General features: G+C 43.5%; 4 protein-coding genes across 6 annotated transcripts; 2 read left to right on the top strand and 2 right to left on the bottom strand.

The window, feature by feature from the left end:
* The first annotated feature begins 221 nt into the window (after positions 1 to 221).
* Positions 222 to 6,511, top strand: mkrn1 (makorin, ring finger protein, 1). Of its 3 annotated transcripts, XM_061269321.1 has the most exons (9): positions 235 to 380; positions 604 to 702; positions 866 to 1,000; positions 2,941 to 3,113; positions 3,603 to 3,826; positions 3,907 to 4,121; positions 4,402 to 4,512; positions 4,823 to 4,967; positions 5,309 to 6,511. In XM_061269321.1, exons 3-9 carry the CDS (start codon positions 948 to 950, stop codon positions 5,519 to 5,521), a joined length of 1,134 nt encoding a protein of 377 aa, XP_061125305.1. In that variant the 5' UTR covers positions 235 to 380; positions 604 to 702; positions 866 to 947; the 3' UTR covers positions 5,522 to 6,511. The 3 variants fall into 3 exon arrangements, with proteins under 3 accessions (XP_061125302.1, XP_061125305.1, XP_061125303.1); XM_061269318.1 differs by lacking the exon at positions 604 to 702 and having other exon boundaries at positions 222 to 380; XM_061269319.1 differs by lacking the exon at positions 235 to 380 and having other exon boundaries at positions 387 to 702.
* A 545-nt stretch (positions 6,512 to 7,056) lies between these two features.
* On the top strand, positions 7,057 to 10,650 carry tmem121b (transmembrane protein 121B). The gene has a single exon (XM_061269322.1). The coding sequence runs from the start codon at positions 7,098 to 7,100 to the stop codon at positions 8,307 to 8,309; it is 1,212 nt and encodes a 403-aa protein (XP_061125306.1). The 5' UTR covers positions 7,057 to 7,097; the 3' UTR covers positions 8,310 to 10,650.
* Positions 10,651 to 10,738: 88 nt separating this feature from the next.
* Positions 10,739 to 16,150, bottom strand: il17ra1a (interleukin 17 receptor A1a). Its single transcript, XM_061269317.1, has 11 exons — positions 15,872 to 16,150; positions 15,506 to 15,530; positions 15,275 to 15,424; positions 15,030 to 15,151; positions 14,834 to 14,960; positions 14,662 to 14,709; positions 14,430 to 14,578; positions 14,025 to 14,099; positions 13,873 to 13,942; positions 12,992 to 13,105; positions 10,739 to 12,906 (listed from the first exon to the last, which is right to left on the bottom strand). Exons 1-11 carry the CDS (start codon positions 15,965 to 15,967, stop codon positions 11,534 to 11,536), a joined length of 2,349 nt encoding a protein of 782 aa, XP_061125301.1. The 5' UTR covers positions 15,968 to 16,150; the 3' UTR covers positions 10,739 to 11,533.
* Positions 16,151 to 17,612: 1,462 nt separating this feature from the next.
* On the bottom strand, positions 17,613 to 21,344 carry rergla (RERG/RAS-like a). The gene is made up of 8 exons (XM_061269200.1): positions 21,325 to 21,344; positions 20,225 to 20,345; positions 19,959 to 20,053; positions 18,679 to 19,868; positions 18,481 to 18,537; positions 18,224 to 18,297; positions 18,012 to 18,160; positions 17,613 to 17,949 (listed from the first exon to the last, which is right to left on the bottom strand). Exons 4-8 carry the CDS (start codon positions 18,764 to 18,766, stop codon positions 17,670 to 17,672), a joined length of 648 nt encoding a protein of 215 aa, XP_061125184.1. The 5' UTR covers positions 18,767 to 19,868; positions 19,959 to 20,053; positions 20,225 to 20,345; positions 21,325 to 21,344; the 3' UTR covers positions 17,613 to 17,669.
* Positions 21,345 to 22,896: the final 1,552 nt, after the last annotated feature.

Below are 22,896 nucleotides of genomic sequence, written 5' to 3'. Positions count from 1 at the left end.
TGTTTGAAATGATTTAATTTGAGCAAACTTGTCATTCCTCAATCAACTATAAACAAGACAAAAAAAAAATCGCTGTTGTGTTGTTTTCCTTATGAAAATTTCTGTTGTGCATTACGATGACATCAAAGTATAATTTTAGAATATTTCTTTTCATTTCTTTCCTTGCTGCAATGACTCAAACTGTCCGACACGCGACGCGAGACTTTCGACTTTCGGCAAACTCCGACGCGAGCCGAAGATTGCCGAAAAAGGCCGAACGAGAAGCGGCGCTGTCCGGAACATCCGGCAGCTTAAACATAAACAGCAATGGCGGAAGCAGCTGCATCGTCCACAGCGGCCCCAGCGATCCCAGGAGGTTGGACCAAACACGTAACCTGCAGGTAAGATCTGAAGTACTCCTCTTTGAATATCGACGAGGGAGCCATTGCGGGACTTTCCGCCTGAAAATCGGAGCATTCCGCCGAGTGCCGACCGGTTGTCAAAGGCGGTTTAACGACGCGAGCGCGCTGCTGTTGTTGCCTTGCTTACGCGTTCACTGAGCTTGACAACGGCTGTTTTTGTTCGATTTGTCTTGGTCCTCCTGGCGACGACGTCGTTTTAAAGACACGGCTGTGACGACACAAAGCCCCGAGACGCGGTGGCGTCACGGATAACGGCCTTGTTTTGAGTCGAACTGATGCATATGTAAAGAACTACCGATTTGTAAGTGCGATCATTTTTGATTAATCAACGCCGATAAAAAGCAAGTGGTGGTTTGCCACCTTGAATAATGGTTGGATTGGAGTCAATGCATAGTGGCAGAGCGGCCAAGCTTTCTAATGCAACGAACTAGTGATGAACTATTAATGGCACTTTCTATTTGCAGGTATTTTTTGCACGGCTTATGCAAAGAAGGCGACAACTGCCGATATTCGCACGATCTGACCAACAGCAAGCCGGCCGGCGCCATGCTTTGCAAGTTCTACCAGAAGGGAAACTGTGCATTTGGGGACCGGTGCAGGTGAGTGCTTTGGCTGTTATATAATGGATCTTCTTGCAAAAACATCAGAGCCCCGGGGTGAGTCGGGTTCTGCCGTCAGTCGATCCGAAAGTGACGGACGGTGCTGGCGAGGAGTTTCAAGGACACTTGACACCTTCAGCATGTCCAGTCCACGGCACTGCAGCTGTCTTCCTTCATATGATATAATAATATGCTTTGAAGTTCAAATTGGAGAGTAGCCTCAAGTGTCAAACTGTTTGGCTTGGTGTTAAATCCAACACTTTCCCTTTTTTGTTTGAAAAAGATCGTACGTATCGCCGCTCGATAACACGCGTGGAACTTGAAATGTGGGCTGTCTGCTTTTGAGAGGCGGATTACGCTCTCGCTTTTGAGTGTGCCCCAGACAGTGTCTGGCTCCAAGGGGGAGCATCCCCATAGTTACAGAGGCAGCTTCTGGCAACCCCCCCCCCCCCTTCTAGTCGAGATTCTGATTCATTTAAATCACATTCCTCCATCCTTGCTATGTTGGGGGATTCCATTGGTTAAGAAAAGGCGGCCAACATGGGGGTTGCTTATGGCTTGTTTCCCCATTGTGATAGACTCAATAACCCCCCCCCCCCCCAACCCCATTTTTTGAAGGGGGGCAGACAGAGTGCACTGCATCCTGCATAGCAATTGCATAACGCTCTCTTTCTGCTGTTGCTGGGTTCCCCAGGTTCACTCATCTGCAGCGGCCTCCTTATTTATGCAGACACCCCCCCCTCCTCCTCCTCCTTCCCAAGCCCCCACCGTCGCGTCCTCATATCACACTGGAGTGGCTTTCTGGGAACAGACTGGTTAACACTGAGTGGACCAGGGGCCCTTTTTTTTTTTTCCAAATTGCCCAATGTGTTGGCTGCTATGGCATGTTAAGTCATGTTGACATTGACACGGGGTGTCAGTGTCGGAGCTTCTTGTGTATTAAAAATGCGACGGAACAGAAAATCGTTGCAGCCGTCCACAGCCAAGTGTTTCTATTTATGAAAATGTGTGTTATGCAATGACGGAAGTAAAAAAATGCAGGCTGTCCGCTTACCTGTTCTTACAAGTTGCCCCGAACGCACAGTCAATTATTGTTCAAGGACGAGTCTGGTTTTTTTTTTTTTTCTGGAGTAATAGCACATTGTTTTGTAAATATTAGCAGCACAAACCTGCTTCTGGAAAAGGAGCCCTTTCACGTTGAGGCTTGACGGTAAACTCAAACGACCTGTCGGGCAACACTGCTGTCCATTTTTTTCAAAATAAATATTTGTATTGCTTTGCCGCAAGTTATTATATTTGTGCGGCGTAACGGGTATCTGCAGTTTGGGATTCTTTGCCATGTTCACCCCCTAATCCCTAACCCATCCCCCAATTGTATCAACATTAAACCATAGAGAAGCTTTTGTGGAGTACTCTGCCTGCCACAAGGCTTAAAAAAAAAAAAAAAAAAAGCAACAATCATGTTAACGATTGCTTCTTTGTTTTGGAAAACAGTGATGGGCAATGTCCGTTTTATCTATCAAGGTTATCCACATCTGCTGAAACTAAAGAGGTGTTTTGTTCAAGCTTTATCTACAAGGACAGATTTGCGGAGCCAGACACGCATGAAATGAGTCTGGGAACATTTTTTTTTTTAATTTCCTAAAACTTAACCCTGTGCATGAATATTGATGGGAAAATTATTTTTTCTTTGCTACTTTTTAATGTTGCAATTAGAGATGGAAAGTTGCTACAATTTAATATCAGGCTTGGACAATTTTTGGAAGCTGAATGCGATTACAAACTTTTTTTTTTTTTCCGTGTCCATCTGTTTACCAAGCTTAGTATGTTAAAAGCCTGTCCGTTCGGGGAGGTGGGGGTTTCTGTAGAATCACTCTGCATGGTTTAATTCCAATGTATGAAAAAGCCCTCCAGTGTCTAATATTAATCTGCTTGACCAGGTTTGAACATCTCAGTCCATCACAAGACGAGCTGTCGACGCCTGAGCCGTTGCCTTCCACCTCCCGAGCAAGCCCGCCCGATTTGGAGCTCAGTGGGCCGACACCCGGCCTAGGGGCACAAGATTGGGTCAACGCGGCCGAGTTTGTACCAGGGCAGCCATATTGTGGACGTGGTGAGCGATTGATTCATTGTGTGACCTTGACCTCCTTTGACTTTAGATTCAAGGAGAACGGCTTGGCTGATAAGATGCCGTTGCTATTCTCGTCATGTGGGGAACGGCGTTTATCTCGTTTAAAACAACAGATGGTATGTCGGGCCAACCAATGAAATGTTGGAGACCAGCCGGCTGGATAGTGCTGTCTTACCAGAGTTTAAATCTGTCCCCAAGTATTGTAGTGACGGAATCGATTTCAACAAGGGCAGCTATTAAAAAAATTGATTCAATTAGGTAATTGAATACAAATTGATTTTGCATCATTGAGCAACAAAATGTTCACGTTCCAGCTCTGTTCAAATTAATCTATAGTTGTCAATGGCAGTGAATGAGTTAAAAAGTCCGGTGAGTGACGTGGGTGTCGGTGAATAGTAGTTACCGGCTATGTAAAAAAAAATATATATACATATATACATGAAAATTTTACGTGGACGTTATCCCTTCCAGCCGAGTCGGCCAACACGCAGAGCTCTGTCCCCCTCATCGAGGAGTTCGACAGCGACGCGGCGGGCGACAACAAAGAGCTGAGGAAGCAGCTGTGCCCGTACGCCGCCGTCGGCGAGTGCCGTTACGGCCTCAACTGCGTCTACCTCCACGGCGACGTTTGCGACATGTGCGGCCTGCAGGTGCTCCACCCCACCGACAACAACCAGCGCTCGGACCACATCAAGGTAGCAAATAATTAAGCGGGAAATTCAGGGCCTGGCCGACAGTGCGTCATTTTTTTATTTATTTTGTCCTCTTCTCGAAGGCGTGCATCGAGGCCCACGAGAAAGACATGGAGATCTCGTTCGCCATCCAACGCAGCAAGGACATGATGTGCGGCGTGTGCATGGAGGTGGTGTTTGAGAAAACCAACCCGAGCGAGCGCCGCTTCGGCATTCTCTCCAACTGCAGCCACTGCTACTGTCTAAAGTGCATCCGTAGGTGGCGAAGCGCCCGGCAGTTCGAGAGCAGAATCATCAAGTGAGTCATGCTCAGGCAGCGAAGGACAAGCTGTTGCATTTCAGCTTTGTGGACGGAGATGTGAAAGAATAATACATTTTAAATTAGATGGAAAAAAAGATTCCATGGATTCGAAACAATTTCTGTCGTTTCTATTAGAAGTGATTATCGATTATAGTGCATTACATGTTAAAATGAGAGGCGACGAATTTGATAATCGGTTTGACACGATAATTTCACCTCAATGGTTGAAATATTCTATGTTGTGTTTCTAGTGTCCCTAATTTCCTTTCCTCTACAGATCTTGCCCAGAATGTCGAATCACATCCAACTTTGTCATCCCAAGCGAATTCTGGGTAGAGGATAAGGAGGAAAAGAAGAAACTCATCCAAACGTACAAGGAAGGCATGGGGTACGTGGATAGCTACGCTCTTTATAGGAGATCAAAAAAACTCTGACAAGCGTGGCTGCATATGAAACCAAATCGGAACGAGAACTGGGCGTGGGACCGAGGGCTCCGTCGTCCGCTCCTCACCGTCAAGGCGACTCCGAGGGCTGGATCGCATTTTTTATTTAATTCTCACTGCCAAAGCGGAAGATCCCTTTTGGGAATCCTGTATTTGTATACCACCAACTAAAAAAAAAATAACCCATAGTATCCCCCCCCCCGCCTTTAAGCGATTTAAATATGAATCCTTCCGTCTCTTCATTGTGCTCCCCAGGGGTAAACCGTGTCGATACTTTGACGAGGGCCGCGGAACGTGTCCTTTCGGCTCCAACTGCTTCTACAAACACGCTTTTCCTGACGGGCGTCTGGAGGAGGCTCAGCCTCCGCGGCGGCAGACCGGGTCCAACAGCAGAAACCGGGTACAACGTCTTATCATATTGGTCAAAAACGGTACTGCGGAAAGGGATAAGCGGTAGAGGACATGGGTGGTAATAATTCACCTAGCCTGTAGCACCATCTGCTGGTCAGGTTTACAAGAAAAAAAGAAATCCCAGTGGAGAACTCCCTAATTGGGACCCAGACGTGATAAAATATAAAGGATTCTGGGTTTGCGACGCTACCGGCATAAAAGCAAATTACCATAGGCGCGGTATATTGAAATATGAATCTTTTGTTTTGTCAAGAGTCCAATTAAAAATGGCAAGCGCAAGAAATATTGTATGTGGTATATTACATAACTGAGCCGCCTTTGTCTCGTCAGACGTCACGACACACGCGCCTCTGGGACATCCTGGACGAGCGAGAAAGTAGCGACTTGTTCGACAACGACGACGAGGAGATGGTCACGTTCGAGCTGAGCGAGATGCTCCTCATGTTGCTCGCCGCCGGCACCGACGACGAAGTGACCGACTCGGAGGACGAGTGGGACTTGTTTCACGAGGAATTGGATGATTTTTACGAAATTTACCTATAGCTGCACACCCCGATTTCCCGCCTTCCCTTACATACTCGCATATCGCCCACTCCCAAATATATATATATATACACAAACACACACAAATATATATATTTAACCCTAGAATGAACTGTCTCGTGCGAGTGATGGACTGTAGCTCCGCCCCCTTTCTCCCAAACCTCTTGTATTGTGGCAGTGCCTTTAAGCAGGCCATTAATAAATGAACTTAAAAAGAAAAAAAAGTGCATTTGTGCTATTAAAAAAAAAAAAAAAAAAGAAAATCCAAGTCCCTGAGACTTGCCCCCCCTCGTTATCTAAGCAAAAATGAACTAACTAAAATTATCGGAAGCTCAAGTTTCATTTGTGGCCACTGGTTTCACATGATCGCCTACCCGTGTTTGTACATAGTCTGCCACTAGATGGACTTGTATTCCGATTGCGACGGCTATGTTAGATTTGACCCCTTTCACCTTTATTGAAGCTGTTAATAGCTTAAATATTGTGCTAACTATTAATCATAGCCACGTTGCTGGTGCATTCAGTATTTTACTGGCCCACCATGACTTTGTTTTGTTCCATCAACGATCAATAGGCGTGTCCGATCACAATGCTTAAAAGCCCTTCCCGATTCATTTGCACCTTAAATCACTGAGCAGCTCACAAGCGATATGAACTTTCAAATCCCCCAACCCTACCAGACCCTTTCATTTCATGAAGTGCAATATTCTACTATCTACTGACTTTAAATGTTTGGGGGAAAAAATCCAGGCTACAAAGTACATCGGGGGGGAGGGATGGGAATAGGGGCCACATGTCGGCTTTATTGGCCGTATTTTTATTCTACACGTTTGAACTGTACTCGTGAAATGTTTCTCCGCTCCCCCCCCCCCCACGAAAACTGGTTTCAACCTGTCCAACTCTGTTGGAATGCAGATGTTTATACTGAAATGTGTGTTTTCTATGTTCCACGGCCATCCATCTTAACTTGAAATTAAAAGTTTATCAATACGTGCTGTGGGAGTCTCGTTTTTGTTCGGATAGAATGTGGATGGTTGCTAATATGTGCATTGCAATTGGCTGGTAGTCACTCTGAGTAAGTTGTATACTGTAAAAAATGATTTCAAGTTATAGTATTGTATATTGAACAGTTTTGGGATTTTCAGCACAACCATAATCTTTTACATGGAATATTTTTTTCTATTTTAAAATGTGCCTATTGATATGGTTTCTAATTGAATTCATTTTTAATTTTCAAATTTTGTATTTTTACATTGCTGACATATATATTAACAGTTGTCTATTATTTCCAAAGGTATTTTTAACATATATTAACAAATGTAATTTTTTGGGGTATTCCTTTTCAGATATTCTCAGATTTAATTTTTCATCTCGATATACTTTTAAGATATTACAAATCATGATTTAAATAATGCAACCCCATAAAAACTGTATATTGTTAGCTGTAGTCCATTCCACAAAATCCATGCCTTTCTTTCTAAGCAACTCTTGCTTCCACCTTAAAAAAAACAAAACAAAAAAAAAAACATCAAGGAGGAAAAAAACGGGGGGAAGCTGATGCGACCTCTGTAATACAATGATCGCAGAAATTCCAAAAGACAATTCCAAGGCATTCCTCCAATCCGTCGCGACTTTGGGCTCAGATTCCCCCGTCTCCTCTTCGTCCTCCCCGGAAGCCGGCCGGCTGCTGAGCAGGAGGCGGGACACGCGCACGACCGGCGGCGGCAGCAGCAGCGGCGGCGGCTGCATCCATCCGGAGGAGAGCGGTGGCAGCATCCGGCCGCTGGTGTCCGGCGGCCGCATCATGACATCGGCGGACTTCGCTCACTCCGGCGCTCCTCTGCTGGCCTCCCGTTCTACGCGGAGCCTCCTCTACAAAATCCTATGCTTCCTGCTCCTCATCCTGCAGGGTGGGGTGCTGGACTTCTACCTCATCGCATTCACCGATCTGTACTGGTGCTCGTGGATTGCCACGGATCTGGTGGTGGTCTCCGGCTGGGCGATTTTCTTTGTGAAGAACGCGCGCGGCAAGCGGGAGCGAGCCTGCGGCTTCCACCAGAAGGGCTCCGCGCACGGCGGCTGCAACCTGGGCGAGTTCACCTACGCCTACTTAGCGTGGCTCGTGCACGTCATTGCATGTACCCCCAAGGTGACGCTGATCCTGGAGACCTCCATCCTCGATCTAGTCGCCACTAAGGTGCCGTGCGGGCTCACGGGATTCAAGATTGTCACCCTGCTCTCAGCACCGCTGCTCTTCTGCCTCATCAACGCCATCATCGAGGATCTTAACGGGGCCACCCGGCACCACTCCCAGAGCTGCTTCACCTCCACCTGCTTGGATCTCATCGACAGCTTCTCCCTGGTGGAGGCGCTGCTCCGGAGCGAGATCCCCGCACCGTACCTCAAGTATACAGTCATTTCGGCATACTTTGTGGCGCTGTCCGCTCCCGTCTTATGGTTGTGCGAGCTGACCGCGTCGGAGCTCCGGTTCCGGTGGTTGTGGGCTCGCTTCTTCTCGGCGGGCCTGCTGGTCAACGCGCCGCTGCTTGTGGTCCGCTGCTTCCAGGTGTACGTCTACGGGGGCCCCGTATCGATATTTATGTTTAAGAACGTCTTTTTCCTGGCGTGCAAGGTGCTCGAGCTGGCCGAGCAGTGCGTGGCCGTGCGCGGCATCCGCCGGAGGCTGTCCGGGGGGAGCCACCACCAGGCCCACTTCTCGCACGGCGTGTCCGAGAATGACATGTGTCCGCACGGGTACGTCAACACGCTGGCAGTCGCACAGTCCTAGTCACCTGGATGTACCAACTACCCAAATGTAATAACTACGAAGCCAAATTAGTCCAGACATTTATGGACATGTATTTAAATTGGCCATTCATTTATGAAATCAATCATAGAGTATTTATTCGATAAAGGATTAAATAGGTCACAATTCGGTTAATGAATGGACCACGAAATGGACTTTTCAAATATATTTTCACATTATTCCACATTTTAACGATCAATTTAACTGACTGAAAAGAAAACTATCACAAAAAAAGAAAAAAAAATGCTGCCACTATAATAAAAAGTGAGGGGGGGTACATAGCACATGAGGATAACAACAATCAATATTTAAAATAGATCCTGGGCTACTTTTGTTACTTTCAAAACAAGATGTACACAAGCCTTTGTAATTTCTACAGTGACACACACACACACACACATGTGCTTTATCACCAAACAAGACCCTCATGGCCTTTAGCTAACAACAGTGCTTTATTACTTTTTTCGTAGTACCGGACCAACGTTTAGAATGAGTTCACAACCAGCTCAATCACTTTTTCTTTTGTGGTCAGAATTAATGGAAAATAACACAATATTTAATTGTATGACTTTATAATGTAACTGGATATCCTCAATGGCAAGTATGTCTGTATCTTAAATAAGGTCGGACTTTCTTTTTTTTGTTAATGTTCCGTGTAAGAATTGTATTATTACAACATGTCTTTGTGGGTTGTAAAGTGCAATTTGAAGTCCGTTCACCCCGTCCCATGCACATTTGGTGTCTTCTATGATGTCGGACAGAATTTGCTCAATGAAAAGTCATCAAAAATGTGTTCTAGTTAGTTCGCTATACAGTCCGCCACTTTTAGCCATTTCACGTCAACCATTGTAACCGTCGATGTTAGCTAGTTTGATGTACATGTAGCGAAAGACAGTTTAGCTAGCAGTAGCTGGATGTCACAAGTCGAGTCTATTCAACGACACGAGTTATCAGAACTGGGCAACAAATAACAAAGGATTTAGAATGTGAAAAACAGAATGTTCGGGTTGTGGCAATTTCGTGGGTTGGGATTTTAGGTGGGTTCAAATCGATTTTTTGTTCCTCCCCAACCTGCTCGGAAAACAGTCGAGGCCGAAAATGGTTAAGGCTGATCTCCATGCAAGTGCCTGCACTTTTCCAAAAATATGGTGGGTTGAAGTTTGAAGATTAGTCCAGAATGTATTGGTAACAAAGTGGTTAAATCAGTGTGGGACTAATCAGCCAATTCACGCTGTTTTTACTTTGCTAAGCTAGGCTAACATGCGCAAAATTCATGTTGCATTGTTGTAGACAATCTTTTTTTTTTTTGCTTGTGCATTATTAGGCTTGAGTCACTTTATTGAATGGCACAAACACTATTTTTTTAGTCTCGCTCCATTGCACGGCCTTTCCTTCATGAGGTCAAAATATAGAGAGAGTATTCACACAATGGTACCTTGACTTCGGATTGAGGTATTATAGTTTGTGATCTACAGTACATATATGCGCAGAAGTCCGCATTTAGTGCCTCTTAGCTTTTGCATTCTGCACAATTGATTTGCTCCCCAAGTAGGCTGGTCAGCGCTTAAACTGACTTGTGCCTTAGTTTATGTGCAAGGTCCTGCTATCATTTCCCCCCCGATAGTGCTTAAACTCATTAGGGGGCGGCGGTGAGTTGGTTTGGGTTGATCCTGGACTGGCCGTGAAACATGTTTGAGTTAAAAAAAAAAAAAATCATGGAAGGCGGGGTTGTCTATGAGAGCTCACAGATGGAGGCAGATAGCTGTTGCCATAGGAACCAGTGCTGCCAGACCCCTTCAGCTATTTGATATCACGTTGGCAAATGTGTGACTGACAATTGTCGTCTAGCTTGATGTCGTGAACCGCAGGCTTCCTGTTTATCACCTAATGTATCCCCCCTAAGTAGGTCACAAGACCTGACTCATGAGATTCATTTCAAACTGTGGAAAAGGCGAATAAAGCTTTATGACTCTTGCGTAACATATTCGCTCTACAACGGCTTCCCATTAGTCGCATATCATATCACACCAAAGTGTTTCTAACTGTATATTTCAGATGGCTTTCCACGATTTTTGTCATGCTAAAAAAAAAAAAAAAAATGGCACATTGTAATTTAATGTATCCTGCATGAGCCAGCTGGCTTCCATTCAAACTACCAAAGGACACTTAAATGGACTTCAGCCTTGCTCACGGACTCAAATTGAACAATTCCAAACATCGGAAGCCGACTCATTTGATATTTTATTGACTTTTTTCCTCTTTCTTCCAACACGTTTACAGGGAATCTTTGCTGTTGTTTACAGATACTAGTACTACCTACACGTGGTTAAGTCATGTGCTGTATATCTGTACCACTATATCCCCAATCTACTGGATGTACCGTAGGTGTTAAAAACAAGAGTGTTGTGTGGTCAAGATTAAATAAATCATCTTTTATTGGAAAAAAAACATTGACTTCTTTGAAGATCATGATTACAGATTAGAACAGTGGAAAAGACAATAATTGTTTTACAATGTAGCTTTAACTGTTTGACGAGAAATCCCGGTTCCAAATGGCACTCTGGCAAATTACCAAGTAGGTTTTTATCAAAGTAAGATCCGTGGAATTTGTCCAAAATGTACGATTTCTCGTTGAATCTTGTCTACAGGTCATTGGGGAAGTGATGTATAGTTGTGGAATTTGTCGACGGACTAAAGTCAGAGCTATCCCGATTTTGCTAAGACACTTCCTCTTGTAGCCTTTTCAGGTTTTGCTAAAACACTTCCTCTTGTAGCCTTGCCAGAGTTGCCAGTGGATCCGCCCTGAAATACACGTTGGTATCCACTGTTGAACCTTCTCCAGGAAAAGGTTACAAATTCATTGGACCTAAAAAAAAAAAACCCTGTGACACCACTTCTCAAAGCCTCTCAGGTCCAAAGTATCCTGAATTTGCAGGTGGAGTCACTTTTTCTACTCTCTCCAGAAACCCAACAAGAAGCAGGATGGATAGGCTGGAGGTAGCTTTCAATTTTTCTCCAGATGAAACTGAGCTATCCGGAGGTTGCAGACACCGTCCCTCCTGTAGCCTTGCAAAATGGTTGCTCCATAAAGAGAGGTCAAAGTGGGAAGGACATTTTGGAAATGAAGCCAATTTTCATACACCCTCTTGAAACAGAACCAGGAGGTAAAGAAAAACCCTTGTCAGGTGGGAATCATCCACATTTCTCTACACCCCAAACTCTGAGCTATCAAGAGTTTGTAGAAAGAGTTCCTCTTGGAGCTTTGCCAGAGCCACCAGTGCATCCTCCATGTAGGGAGTTCCTAGCGGGGAAGGCATTTTCGAGATATAGCCTTGATCAGATCCACTGTTGGAACCCTTCCCACTGGGCTCGGCTTCGTGCATTTCCACAGGTTGGCTGATTTGGTTCTGAGGCGGGTTATTCATGCTTGGAAGAGGTAAGCCTTGCGAGTTTGATCCCCGGGAGTTCAGGACTGAGGTGCCGCTGAGCCATTCTTCCTCATCCTCCTCTGGAATCTGACTTATGTGCCTCCCCTCAGCAGATGGACCGTGCATTCCAGATGTAACTGGATCACTGACAAAAACAGATCGGACAGGACTGTTTGGAGGGCAGAGTTGAAACGGGACTGACTGTTGCCGGGGACTGTAGACGGGGTTCACGAGTGGCACAAGTTCTGCCACTGATGAGCACTGGCTCTCAGGGTTCAGCTCAGGGGTTAAGACTTGAACGCTGCTTGCGTTCTCTCTTATGTCCGCTTCACACGAATAGACGGGAAGTCCGTCTTTGATGAGAGGAAGACACTCTAGAACCGGCGAACCCACCTGGGGGTAAACAAAAGGACCCGACTCAATCAGAAGATCTTCCTCACTATCCACGCACTCCTTCTCGAACCAGTCCGGATTTTCTATCTGGTACGCCTGAAAGGTTTCGATGGCATTCTTCAGAGCTTGACCTGAGGGACAGTTGAAGTATTCATCCTTACCGATGCCCTCGATATGTTTGACCTGACCTGGTTGGTACTTCTCAATGTCCAGCAGGCCGAAGTAAAGCTCCTCAAAGTGCTTCATCAGCGTGTACTTCACGGCAATGTCAAAAACCGACGGCACGTCCCGCTCGCTGCTGACGTCGCTGAAGTAAGCCACCATGTACTTGCCGTGCTTGCGCGCTTGCTGCATGTCGGGCAGGAAGAGGTTGAGAAAGGGGGTGAGCATGTCATCCGTCGGCGACAGGAGGTCTTCCTTCAGTATTACGCGGCGGTGACCGCACATGGCTCGCCACTTGGCCTGAACCCCTCGCGAGCAGAGCACCAAGACCTTGTCGGTGGGACTCGTCAGCTGTCGCCGTTGCCACTCCAGCCAGCAGACACGTCCGACCATCCCCACTGACGTAGTGTCGAGCATGTCTATCAACACCTCGGCGCCACATTTTATCCGCAGAAAGGCACAGAGCTTCAACACTATGTCCCTGTAGAGGCGGTGGTCTTGGGAGTAGATCACCAGAACTTTGGGGGTTTGTTGAATTTCCTGCTGCTGTTTTGGTTTCTCGTCCCCGACTGCAACCGAGTCCTCGCCTGGTTTGCCTGAAGTTATTAAAAACGAACGTGACTTTTGAACGGACGCAAAGGGGGGGGGGGGGGGGTTGTAAATGGGGTTTGTGGGACTAACCTGGCTTCCTGCACAGGATGAACATAAAAATGGCAAAAATCCCCACACATAGGAGAACCACGCTCACAATGACAGGTGTGTACTGAGGAGTGTCTGGAGGATCAGTGGGCTCGGCTGTTAAGAGTCAAATTACAATTCATTTATTAGCAGCCCTTCTGTTGATTAGGGAATGAAATAAATGAATTGAACCTATCCTGGTATATTACGATTGAAGTAGGACAGAGTTTAGTGAGGATCACCTATGCACAACGTTTGATTTTTTTTTTCCTTTTATTTTGGTCATACTCCAACAAACAAATTCGCCGGAAATTAGACGGTACCAACGTTTGCCTGCAAATTTCTCCAAATTTCCTTGAGAAATGAAAAATCTTGGTGAATGTCTGGCGAACGTTTGAGACTTTGGAAAAAACGTGAACGCGCATTCGCAAGAGTTGCAAATGTTCGCCCCCTGTCAGGATAGGGGGCTTTACAGTTCACATGGACTTCTTTTGGCATTTACATGGCAGTTAAGAATTTTTGAAACTCACCTGCAGATTTCAAAGAAACCACACTTAAGATGTTAAGGCCACCCAAAAAAACACTTTGGGGTCATTCGTTCCTTGTGACCGATAACAATGGGTGATGTGGGATTTTCAGCGCTGATTTTGTGTATGAAATAAATCTAATAATACAAGCCATCATAATCCCTCAGACATTTTGGGAGTTTTTTTCTACACAATTAGACATTCTTGATCAAGAATCCAAAAACAATTTGTTTTCAAAAGAAGTTCTAAGTATTGCTGCAGTGGTTTGTGATCCTTTTAAATATCTCTCGACAGCATTTGACGGCAATGTTTGTGTTATGGATTCTCTCGGAAAAATTGAATAGAAATCTGCCTTACCTGAACAAATGTCCAGTGTTTTCTTATGACGGGTGCAGTCTCCACCGCATTTTTGGAACATTGGTTTTATCTGAAAAGAAGATAAGAAGTCATTGACTCGTGTACTTGGTCACGATGTCGTCAAATAAGGACAACGGAGATGTTATCTTTACCGAGATGTCAAATTGGCAGCAGGATCTTGGCCATTTACTGAGGCCGAAGGTCACGTTCAGACGTGTGTGGTTGACCTGGAGAAAAGTCATGCACATAACATTGGGCATCACAAAGCAATTCAGTAAGCAAGGAGGAACGAAAACCAAAAGACTTGAAAATGGTTTTTGCCTTTTATCTGATGGGCTTAAGTCATCATTAGCGGCAAAATCATATTCTAGAAAATAGGACATACGAGTTTACTGTTTGAAAATCCGAGTTAGAAATCTAGGCCACACGGCACAGGATGCTGTAATGAGCACCCACCTGAATATTCTAGGTCAATTTTCTCAGAAGGAAATGTGTCTGAGAGACAGAGTGCTGCAAGAAATGCGGTCACAAAAAAAAAACAACAGCACTGAGCTTACCTTGTGTACACGGTCAATATGTTGGACGGAGGCACAGTTCACAATGATCATGTAGTCTTGGCACAGCGGGTCAGGACTGAAGCTGACCGTCAGTGCCTGTCTTGGTTTGGCTGTCAGAGCTAGGCTGATGTTGGACTGCCAAAGACTTCCTATAATACAGTAAAAAAAAATAAACATCTTATTAGCTAAGGGTACACCCACTGTTTCACAAAAATAACAGCGAGTCACTCACCTCTCTCGATACAAAACTGGGTCATGATCATCCCCGAGTCTCGACAATCTGATTCAAAACAGAATCAGAGTCAGTTCAAAAGGGACAGAACATGTTATGCCAAAAAATGTTAGAGACAGCTTACAGTTATTATAAAATATGTTTCCCATTATGTCCTCCGGTTTGAACTCACCTGGGACGTCAATAGTCTTGCTGACGTCATAGTCGCTGTGGCCCAATTCTGGTTTGGGGATGTTGAAGACAGAAACTCGATACGTGTGTCCCGGGTCCAACACCAGCATATTTGCCGAGAACGACCACTAACAAAAACATTGTGTTCAGCAAATAAACAAACAAATAAATAAACTTTAATTATTTGAAAAGCCCACCATGTCGTCATGTGGATTCCTCATTGGGAGTTTGCCTTCAAATGAATATCTCACACAGAGGTGCTGATTGGTGCTCATCACCATGACGTGAAGCTCAGTGGCTTTCAAATAACTGATGCTGCCTGTCGAAAAACACAGCAGTCGACCTTTTCACTAAATCTCCTTAAATTTGGATCGTTTTATCGGCAGAGTTTTTTTAGTGAAGAGAATTCGGAAAATGAATAAAAGCATTGATCCGGACTTACCGTCATCCTTTAAGGTCCAGTTAGCGAGCAGGACAGGCTGAAGATGTCCTGCCTCATCCTGAATTGTTGTTATGGACACCCGCAATCCCTGTGGACCACTTGGAGTGTAGTTTCTCACTATCAGCCATCCGCTATCGATGAGGCAGTTACCTGCGTAACCATGTAACTTTTAATCTTTTCATTCTGAAACGGGATTCAAAGTAATTTTCACACTATTTTTTTTTTACTCACTGAAACTGACTGCGCACTTCAGGCCCTAGGTTAAAAAAGACAACAAGAAACTGTTACATATGTGTTGTGGCAAGAGTGGCTATTTATTTGACATTTTATTCCTGATAGGCAACCTTTCAGCTAATTTTGAAAGACTTTAAAAGAAAACTTTTGTCAGTCATTAACATGAGGGGGGGCCCCGTTACTGGACTCAAAATAACAAGCTACGCCCCTGGTGTCGATATTAGTTGCCAGTACTTTTGTCATATTTTGACGTCAATGTTAACAATATTATCAATTAGCTGCTGAATTTCAGCCTTATATGCATAAAATGCGTATGAACATGAAACTAGAAGGGAACAAAAAGTACTTTTGTACAAAACTTACCTGCTGAGAGCAGTTCAATTGCGCGGACTTCAAAGTCCTCAACGCGGACGACAGCGACACGCACAGTAACGCCAAGACACCCCCATAAAGCCTCATTTTCCAAATAATATGACCGTAACTACGTCACCTAAGGATATATCTAAACTTTGCCATTAGAGGAAATGTTAGCCTCACAAAACAAGCGTTTATCAAGCGAAAGTTACTGTTGATTAATGAAAAAAACTTCCGGCTTGGTGTTAAAATGTAACCGGCTTGCTGTTGATCATGATGCCTTCATGTAACCTGGGAATTTACAGGCGTAGAATAAGGGAGACGTTCCCGTGTAATATAATAGTTTGATGGTTTTAAGAATTCAATAATGATAACCTTTCTGTTGATACATGGTATGTAAAAGGGCAAATATATTCTCACAGTGGTGGTCCATTTAAATTTATAAACAAAAAATATTCATCGCTTCTCTGATATTAATAAATTGACAATTAGGCATTAATTATTGTGGGACACATTTTCCATAAAATAATATTGATGGCATGGTCAGTTTGTTTGTTTCACGACTCCAATTATTTTCTTAATTTGACTCACTCATACTTTTCAAATAATTTTAATAGTTTGTAATAAAATTATTACTACATGATGAAGACCGATGGTGCATGATAACAGATTATGCAGCAGAGGGCGCTCTGACATTATTCTCAGTCATGTTTGTGTTTTCTCTTCATTTTTTATTTTTTTTTGTGTAGGACCAGACTTTAAATTCTGCTTCCATCCATCCCTAAAAAAAGCTCTTGGCCTTATTCTGTCTTCTATCCCATGATAATATAGAAGAATGCGTTTTTAGAAATAATCTATACAATAAATCAATGTTTCTCCTCTTTTGTTCAAATGGACCAAGATGCAGGGAAATTACTTGGTCTGCAAGCCGCTGCTATTTTAAGGATTGAAGCCTAGGACGGTTACATAACTGTTATCTTAACATGTTTTTCAATTGAAATAACATTTAATACAAGGCACTGGAGACATGTTATCGGATTGTTTGAGTAGGCTCCTGTATAAATAAACTTGCTTCCTGGTTGGTTCAGGTTCGGATCCAAAAACCTTAGATGGTAATGCACTGTGCAGAACATCTTGCTTACATTGTGCAGAACATTTTTCTATTCTTAATTTAAGAATATACTTTTTTTTTTTTGCATTATTATTCCCTTCAGGATAGCAAAACACCAGTTGCATGGGTTCATGTTCAAGGTCAAACAAGTTAACTAAATCAAGCTGCTTCCCGGAAAATCCCCTTGGGGCGTGAAGCAATGAAATTTTAAGATAAAGGCTAAGTAGATCTTGCTGCAGCTTGAGCCTGACTAGAAACGACAAATATGACGATGCTCCGGCCGATCATTTGTACGAAAACAAGGCAGACTGTAATAATGGCTAAAAATAATACGTGAGGGGTTCATCCCACCTGAGGACCACATGCGATGGCTGCCACAAACAGCTGGGCCCGCCGATCACATTGAGATAACAGCGCCTTTCATAGGCTAGGTGTCCCGAGAGGCCCCCGAACAGTGTTTCTTTCTCTTTCCCGTCTTATTACTTTGTATAGCGGCGTGGAGACACCTGTGCAGGGAAGGCATGAGAGGAATGTAGATTCGAATGGAGATATGTTCTGAATGGATGGCAGAGGGTCCACTTGTTGTTTACAGTAACACAGATGTCAAATATCAGGAGGGAAGTAAGAAAGTAGAAAAAAAATTGTTAAGTAGATTTTATAGGTGTTCATAGTTTATACATCAAATTATTTTCCGGCTCACACCGATTTCCTCCTCTTGCCGAAAACGTTGTTGATGAGCCTGGCGACGGATTTGGAACCGCTCGGGCGTCTTCTGCGCTCCTTGGCTTTGCCGCCGGCGCCCTGCACCGCCTTGGAGAATATGAGCGCCACTTCCTGGTAGTGCTCGGCCGCCGATAGCTCGTGGAACTGACAGCGGAATTCGGTCGCCAGGCGTTGGCCTTCTTCGTAGCGTACTTCTCGCATGTGGCAGAGGTCGTGTTTGTTGCCCACCAAAAATACGAGCGATTCGCCATCCCTGATAGGATACGATAGATATGTCCGTTAATTAGTTTTCCAGAATATTTTTATGAGATATACCTTTTGTTGGATTTGGAGCGATGCTCTCTGATGAACTTCACTACGCTTCTGGCGGCAAGAAAGGACGAGCGGTCGCTAATGTCGTAGACCACGATGAAACCGTCGGCCCAGTGAATCTGGTCGCTAAGACTTAATTTACCCTGAAAGGACTGAGAAATACACACAATTTAGTCTTTGCAGAACTTTTTTTTTTTTTATAACAATGTTCTGACCTGGGAGGATGGCTCGTACAGCTCCAGATTCATCTGCCTTCCATCCAGAGTCAGACGCTTTTGGTATCTGTATTCTGTCCAAAGAAAATTAGCAATTGTCACACTGTGGTTGTATTCCGACTCCCTCTAGTGGTATACAAAAGAATCACAGGTCGATTACAGTTCAGTTATATTTAACTTTAACATTTCGGACATTTCAATCCAAATTAATTTAGAAAGATGTGGTCCAGAAATCAGATTTTTTTTTTTTTAATTACCTGAAGATGATGCATATTCTCCAATGAATCGTTTAGTGAAGAAGCGGACGATGAGGGCTGAAAAACAAAGGTTACATAATTTTTAGGGGTTGTCAGTCCATTTTTATGCTCATAAATGTCAACTATTTTCCTCACATTAGGATCCTAAGAGTTTTTTTTCATATGAATTATGACATGCTTGAATTGAAATGCTCTTACCTGATTTTCCAACTCCTTCACTCCCAAGCACTGCAATCTTGATGTCGCTCATGTTCTCCTCAAATAAAGCTCCAGGAATGAAAAGCATGCATGAGGAAATGAGGGGTGAAGAACAAGAGGAGTTGAAGCCCGCTCGAGAGATGAGTGGACTGGACAAGGGGAGCACCGGGGGAGACGTCGGATGGGTGGAGGAGAAAGAGAGGCGGGGCAAAGGGGGGATTCAGCTGAGTTGCTAATGGAGGGGCGGGGTCATTTGTGGTCGTTCATTTTTTAAAAACAACAGAAATCAATGCCGATATAAATAATTTGAAACCTACAGTGCAGACCAGGGTTCAATTTCATCCCTGCTTCCTACACTGTTATTTATTTTCCTACCCCTATCACCTGTTGCTAGGCAGAATTAAAATTTTTAAATCACATGCTATTTTTTTTATAATAGAACAAATGTAGTCAGGAAATGTGGCTTTACTATTAACAAATTAACTTTCAGTGTACCCACCTAATAAATGAATTTATTTTATTTTTGCAGGCACCTTCTATTTATCCTCACATATTAAACTAGATCCATATCCGTGGATTTGTCTCCCTCTGGCGGACTTATTTGATTACTGCAGTGTCAAAAGGGCAACAACGTCTGTTATTGGAGTTTTATTGGCAAATGATTTCCATTGCTAGATGTGATTTGTGATCGTCATTACAATCGTAATAGTATTAGGATCGCTACGATATGAATCGATTCATCTTAAAATCTCCCAAATTATCATTTTCTGAATCAAACAGAAGTGCATATTTGCTAATAAAAGGATAGAATAGAATGCACACTTATATATAAAATCATAAAATTATAATATAGATAAACAAAACTGGCTTTGGGTGTAAATGTACCAATATCACACGCACACAATGGAATGCAATTGACCCAATTGCTTCCTTTTAAAATCAAGTGTAAGCGAGTGACAAAAGCAGCAACGTTAATATCACATTTTTGGTATATAGGCAGTAATAAAATAGTCTGTATTGCACAAGAAAAGGAAATGTCGTAATGAGTCAAATAATGAAGAGGCCTTGGAGTGAGTGTAGAAGTCTGAAGTGAAACTCTCAGACCGTCACCGGTGTTGTCACGTCGATTTTTTTCTGCATTTAGGAAAGAAATCTCTCAGAGGAGAACGCAGCTTGACGTGGACACTGAGCTGTTGGATGCAAAAAAACAAAACTTAAATGGAGCAACAAAAAAAGGCTTGATGGCTTGCTTGGTTGAAACTATGAACGAATGAAAGGACCTTTGCTCTGTAGTGGACTGTTTCATCCGTTTGGGGGCGCTGCTCTCCCACTCAACGGCCGCTTTTTGAGCAAGCTCACCAGGCTCGTTGCTCACCTGCATAAACGGGTAGAAATCTCAGAACCGGTTCCTTTGTACTAAATCATTTCACAATACAATAATTTATATTGCATAGATTCATTGTTGTGTACAAGCTAGTTGCACAAAACTGCGTTAACACAAAACTGGAGGGTGTTACTATTTTATTTTTTCTAACTGTTTATTTACCACGTTCCTCTTCCTATTGGCATTGCTGCTTTGTAAATTGCGTCTCTCAGCGGCCGAGCCGAGAGGTTCCTGGTTCAAATCCTCTCGCTGAAGGACAACCGTCGACTTGGACTGCAGTTTCCTGCAAACGCAGTTTGTTGATTTTTTTTTTTTTTAATGCAAACAAAATATGGAACACACACAGGAGAGCGACCCGATAAGCGGGAAAGGGCTTATAGCTGCAAATGAAAAGGTAAGTAAGGGTTCAATGGTGTTTAGCATCCAGCACATCCCCGGCGGTCGGGCCTTAACATAGCTCATTCTTCATTTAGTGCCACCGGGCATTGATCTAGTCACTAATTAAGTCCCCTGTCTACTAGTTGCGGTGTGAAAAGTGTGTATTTATTAAGAAAAAAAAATAGTGGTTGGTTAATAAAGAGGACTGTGAATGGGTAATTTTGTCATTAAAAAGAATAGAGTACGGGAAAAAAAATGTCAGTCAAGCATTGTGAAGTCTTCCGGAAATCAATAATTTAGCCGTGTGTGGACACGCACGCACACCCGACGGACCTGGTGTGAGCGCCGCTGACCTCTGCTCCTCTCGGCCTGTCCTTTTACATGGTCCTACGCTACGGCTAATTAAGCTCCCCGGAGTTTAGAACCTGTAGACCGGCTCGTCCACCGGGTGGTCCGATTGCTTTGACAGCCTCCCCTTGACAGCATCCCTGACAACGGGATAAACTAATTAGCCGGTTGGGTTGGGGGGGGGGGACCCCCTTCCTACACTATATCTGGCCTTTGCTTGTTTCGAGGACCTTCCACCGGTGACGACGGGCCAGGTCAGTCCTAGTCTGAGATTTGACAAGTTCTGGGTGATACACCTCCTACATGCTTGAAACATCTTTAACAATTTTTTTTAAAAATTGTTTGAACATAAAAATAATTAAATTAATTTATTTTCCATTTGAAAATATGTCATAATGCAATAAAAAAAAAACTATTTCAATTTATCCAAGCTAAAAATAGGCTTTGCAAGTGCAATAATCAAAATTTCAAATATTTTTTAGTCTTTTTTTTTGGACTTCTGAATGAAACTCAAACATAAACACAAGTCTACTCACCTAACTGCTGAGGACAACCTTTGGTACCAATCATTAAAATCCTCCACGTTGTTTGACATGAGCAGGAGTTTGGCTTTAGGAAAAGTCAGCTGGAGGAGAAAACGGAACAACAAATGTTAAATCTGACTCCATCGAATACCATAAATAACAAAAACTGATGTATAGTCAACGGTCATGATTTTTTCATAGCTTCACGCACTTTTCCTGAAATCTCTTTAGAACTGTAATACCCGTATTCAAACAGTAGAAGGCAGGCCATCACAGTAAATATCTCCCCTTGTATGCTGACCATATAGTCAAACTCCATCAATTATTTATCATTATTTAATATTGAGTTGATCAATGCATTGCTAAAAACAGGCACGAGAGCCAAACAGACCTTCAAGACTTTAAGCGCAAACCTTTTTCGAAAGGCTTCAAAATTAGCCCTTTGCTATATTAAATGACCTTTTACATTTAAGCTGCGGAATTTTCAGACGTAGGAACTAGTTTGTTTGGTAGTGAGATATTGATCGGGAAGGAACTTAGAAGCTCAGACGAAATTTTTTGTCCCCCTCTCTTATTATACATTAAATAGATCCGAAAAAATTATTCGTCAAACGTATTATCTAATTAAAGAGGCTGAATTGAGTGGTACGTGAGATGAGGCACTCGATTCACGCATAAGTAGCTTGCGTTTCTTTTCGCTGTGGCGTAATTAGGGATTTGTCAGGAAATCTGACCCTCTTAGGTAGAAATTACTTTGTATAATAAGGACGACAGAGCGCGGGCGCACATAATTTCGCTTGATTATTTATACATCAAAGAGAATCTGTCGGGGATGTGGGAAAATATTCCAGCGGCGCGGAGAGAAAAAAGGAAGTTGAATGAGAGAGGGGGGGGAGGTAAGGGTGAGACAAAACAAACAATAAATTTTAATAAAAGTGTTTTTTTTTTTGTTTTTTTTTTAGGGGGGCTCACAAACTTTGCATATAGATTGCCATGGCATTTACAGCTGTCAAATTTAATTTAGCTTTAATTCTTCATGGCACAGGATGAGGAAGGCCCCGGAGTGCTGACAGACCTTTTTTTCTTGAGCTCAGGTAGTAGCCGGGATCAATAATGTGTCCTTATGAGAAATTACGGGTAATGCTATTGAGTATGCATTCGGGCCTCGGCGGGATAAGAGGCTAATGAAATGCCATTTCTGCCATTAGATAACGCGCGGGCCGGCTGGCGGAAGGCGGCGACAAGGCTTGAGGAAGATGTATTTACTGGAGGGCCCGGAAGAGATGGATCTGGCCCCTAATCTGATCCAACAATTGAGAGATTATCTCGCAAGGCGACTGGCATCACTGCATTGCTTGGCTGTTGACGCACGCCGACGAATGCCCGTGCTAATTTTTTTTTATTTAACAATTTGGAAGGCGAAATGAATTTGTGTTTTTTTTCAAATTAAAATGTTTCACCTGACTGGATAAGTCCTGATCAATAAGAAAGATGTTTGAAATCAGACCCACAAATGCTTTTCCTCATTCTGATTTAATTTTGAAAATGTTTGTCTCCACTAAAATATGATTAATTCTCAAAACA

The sequence above is a fragment of the Syngnathus typhle genome, linkage group LG21, assembly GCF_033458585.1.
Source record: "Syngnathus typhle isolate RoL2023-S1 ecotype Sweden linkage group LG21, RoL_Styp_1.0, whole genome shotgun sequence".
Taxonomy (NCBI): domain Eukaryota; kingdom Metazoa; phylum Chordata; class Actinopteri; order Syngnathiformes; family Syngnathidae; genus Syngnathus; species Syngnathus typhle.
This window is presented reverse-complemented; position numbering and strand designations above follow the sequence as displayed.